Source organism: Chrysochloris asiatica, unplaced genomic scaffold (genome assembly GCF_000296735.1).
Source record: "Chrysochloris asiatica unplaced genomic scaffold, ChrAsi1.0 scaffold00112, whole genome shotgun sequence".
Taxonomy (NCBI): Eukaryota; Metazoa; Chordata; class Mammalia; order Afrosoricida; family Chrysochloridae; genus Chrysochloris; species Chrysochloris asiatica.
The window spans coordinates 11,059,018-11,063,315 of NW_006408630.1; the positions used below are offsets into that span (position 1 = coordinate 11,059,018).

Genomic DNA, 4,298 nt, shown 5'->3' on the forward strand with positions numbered 1-4,298 from the left:
ACAACAACAACAACAACAACAGCAAAGTCTCCAATCTGAAATTGATCAAACATGCAATTAAGATGTATTGATAATTGCTGGTGGTTACAATGCAAAGAGAGGATGAGTAGTTGGAAAATATGGCCGTGATGATAGAAATTATGCTGCAGATGGCATGATAGAATTTTGTAAATTCAATGACTTCTTCACTGAAAATACCTTATACAAACAACATAAAACATGATTATACATTTGGGTTTCACCACATGTAATACACAGAAATCAAACTGACTACAAAGAAAGGGATGGTAGAAAAGCTCCATATTATCAAGCAAAATAAGGGCAGGGAGAGACTGTGGAACAGATCATCAATTGCTCATATGTAAGTTCAAACTGAAGCTGACGTACATTAAAATCAGTTCAGTAGAGTCAAAATATGACCTTGAGCATATCACTTTTAAGTTTAGAGATCATTTCAAGAACAGATTTGATGCATTACACACTAATAACTGAAGACCAGAAAAATTGTAGAATGACATCAAGAACATCATAGAGCAGAAAGCTCAAGACCATTAGGAAATCAAGAAAGAATGAAGACCAAAATAGATATCAGAAGAGTCTCTGAAATTTAATCTCCAGATAGAGAAGTTAAATCAAATGGAAGAAATGAGGAGGCAAAAGAGTTGAACAGAAAATGGCAAAGTTCAGCTTAAGAAGACAAGAAAAAATATTCCAATTCAGTGTGCAAAATCTGGAGTTAGAGAGTCAAAAAGGAAAAAAAAAATGTTCAGCATTTCTTAAGCTAAAAGAAGTGGGGATAAAAACTCAAGCCTTGACTTGTGATACTGAAGAATTATTTGGACAAAATACTGAATGATGCAAAAAGCAACAAAAAAAAAAATGGGAGCAATACGCCGAGTCACTGAATTAAAAATAAATGATGGTACAATATGATGAATGCAAAACTGATATTCTCCCATGTAGACCCACATAATTCACAATAAACTTTTTTTTTAATTGAAAAAAATATATTTAGAATTAGCCAGCTGGACTCCGTTTAGATGATCCCAATCTTGTTGGCAACATCCAAAGCATCATAGTCAGGAGCCAGTAGAACATATGCCTTCTTTTCTCCACCAAGACTGATTAAGATGTTGACCTTGGCTATGTCAGTGTCATAGAACTTCTTCACAGCCTGTTTGATCTGGTGTTTGTTGGCCTTGACATCCACAATGAACACAAGTGTGTTGTTGTCTTCAATCTTCTTCATGGCTGACTCAGTAGTCAGAGGGAACTTGCTGATGGCATAGTGGTCAAGCTTGTTTCTCGTCCTCTTCTGAGGATATTTGGGCTGCCTCCGAAGCCTCAGAGTCTTGGGCTGCCAGAAGGTGGGTGACATTTGGATTTTCTTTTTTTGTGTGTGGCTGTGGACACCCTTCAGCACTGACCTCTTGGCCTTCAAAACCTTTGCTTTGGCTTCAGTTTTGGGAGGGGCAGGGGCTTCCTTCTTCTCCTTTGGCGCCATCTTTGTAAAAAGGCCACAATAAAAATTTTAAATAAATGGTTGCTATTCAGGTAGCATATGATCAAGGACCAATGATACTGAAGAAAGAAGTCCAAACTGCGTTGAAGGCATTGGTAAAAACAAGACTCAAGGAATTGATGGAATACAAATTCAAATTTTCAGCAAACTGATACAGCTCTGGAGGTACTCACTCAACTATGCCATGACATTTGGAAAACAGGCCTGGCCAAATAATTAAAAGAGATCCATATTTGTGCCCATTCCAAAGAGAGATCACCCAATAAGATGTGGAAATAATCTGACAATATCATTAATGTCAAATGTCAATAAAATTTTACTCAAGATAGTTTAAAAACATCTGCAAAATTACATTGACAGGGAACTTCCAGAGGTTAAAGCCTGATTCAGATGAGGAAATGGAATGAGAGATATCATTGCAGATGTCAGATGGATCTTGGCTGAAAGCAGAGAACACCTAAAAATGTTTCCCTGTTCTTTACTGATTATTCAAAGGCTTTGACTGGGTGAATCATGACAAGCTATGAACCACGTTGAGTATTATTAGTAACTGTGCTCATGGGAAAATGTACATAGACCAAGAGGCAGTCAATCAAATATAATGTGAGTATTGAATGCTTTAAAGTCAGGAAAGGTGTGCACAAAGGTTGTCTTCTTTCAACATATTCATTCAATCTGTATGCTGAGAAAAAAATGCAAGAAGCTAGATTATATCAAGAACAACTTGGCATCAGAATTGGAGGTAGATTTACTAACCTACAATATGCAGATGATACAATCTTTCTTGTTGAAAATTAAGAGGGCTTAAATATTTACTGATGAAGATCAAAGACCTCAACCTTCACTATGGGTTGCACCTCAATGTAAAAAAAAACACAAAAATCCTCACAACTGGACCAGTGAAAATCATTATGATAGATGGAGAAAAGATTGATGTTGTCAAAGACTTAATTTTCCTCAGATCAACCATCAACACTCATGGAAGCAGCAGTCAAGAAATAAACAATGTATTGGGTTAGACAATTCTGCTGCAAAAGACCAATTTAAAGTGTTCAAGAGTGACGTTTGTGTGACCAGTCACTGGAGAAGGACATCATGTTTGGTAAGGTGGAGAGTCAGAGAAAAAGAGGGAAACCCCAACGTGATGGATTGGCCAGCATTGATGGACTCAAGCATGGCAACAGTAGTGAGGTTGGCCCAGGATCGGGCAGTGTTTTGTTCTGCTGTGCATAGGGTCACTATGAGTTGGTAATGACTCGATGGAACCTAACAACAACAACAGCAACAAATGAATTAGGGAAATTAGCTGAAAAAAAATCTCTTCAAATGTTAAAGGTTCAGATGTCAGTTGATGACAAAGGTGTGCCAGAACTATCCAGGGAAATTAAAATCACCTCACATGCTTGCAAAAGCTAGACAATGAATAAGGAAAACCTTAGAACAACTGATGCATTTGAGTAACAGTGTTGAAGAAGAATATTGAAAGTACTGTGGGCTTCCAAAAATATAATCAAATTGTCTTGGAAGAAGTATAGCCCTATTACTCATTGGAAGTGGATGGCAAGACTTCATGTCACATTCTTTGGACATGTTTTCAAGAGGGACCAGCACATGGAAAACAATATCATTTTTGATAAATGAATGAGTTAGCAAAAAGAAGTCCTGCAACAAAATGGATTGACACAATGACAGCAAAAATTGGCTTAAGCAAGACAATGATTGTAAGGATAGAGCCAAACAGGAGAGTGTTTTGTTCTATTGTGCATAGGGTCACTATGAGTAAAACTAACTGGATGGAATGTAACAGCAAAAACAGAAAGAGGAAGTATAATAATGAGTGGATATTTGTAAATTTAAAATCTTTGTATTTTTAATATGAATTAAGAGTATTAGGGAAGTGTCCTTGTCATTAAAATTATGGTTAAATTGATTTATGTCTCATTTTTTTCTTCATTAATTTGGAAAATCTAGAGTTACTTTTAATTGCTTTATCTTTCAATTCATTTATGAGCTCTTGTTACTTGGCCTTGCTCTTCTTCCTCCCAGATTTAGACACAGTATTTAATTGTGTTTTACATATCATAAATAAGTGTTTTTAATGCAACTTTGTGACATTACAGTGTTCCTTGTTGCTAATAGTTTCCCACTTATATCACAATTCTTTTTGGAAAACTGAATGCATATTAATAGTGTTGCTGCTTAAAAACTTAGATAATATATTTCTTTCCCTTACATGTAGAAGGATATACAATGGAAGATAAAAGTATGAGTTATTGACTTCTAATCCAAGGTCATGATTTTCAAGGGAAAATCATAACAGATGCTGATTTCATTGTTTTTTGTTTTGTTTTGTTTTTAACTTGGTGTGGGAGTTCAAGTATTCATAATTAATGAATGTCATCATTAGGTATTAAAGACCACATTGAAACAAGCTAAGCATTGGAGGACTGATATACAGTTCTGGTCTCTTATTAATAGTTTTTATAATTAAAACTCTTAAATACAAGAACATCAAGTGTTCATGCATTTCCATGAGAGGGATCTGATGACAGTGAAAACTGATCAAAATTAAGATTGTTGTTGCTGTTGTTAGGTATGGACTCATAGTGACCTTATGCACAACAAGTACTGACTCGTAGTGACTATATGCACAACTAAATGAAACACTGACCAGTCCTGCACCAACCTCACAATATTTGCAATTTTGAGCCCATTCCTGCTGTCACTGTGCCAATACATCTCATTAGGGGTCTTCTTCTTTTTCTCTGACCCTCTA

At 35.9% G+C, this 4,298-nt stretch overlaps 1 protein-coding gene across 1 annotated transcript; it reads right to left on the reverse strand.

Annotated features, from left to right (window-relative positions):
- Window positions 1–1,036: 1,036 nt before the first annotated feature.
- LOC102830867 (60S ribosomal protein L23a-like) lies at window positions 1,037–1,504 on the reverse strand. The gene has a single exon (XM_006867929.1). It carries the CDS (start codon window positions 1,502–1,504, stop codon window positions 1,037–1,039), a length of 468 nt encoding a protein of 155 aa, XP_006867991.1.
- Between the last annotated feature and the right edge of the window lie 2,794 nt (window positions 1,505–4,298).

What these genes read in the sequence shown, in the direction of transcription:
- LOC102830867 (XM_006867929.1), bottom strand. Translation starts at nt 1,504, where the DNA reads ATGGCGCCAAAGGAGAAGAAGGAAGCCCCTGCCCCTCCCAAAACTGAA.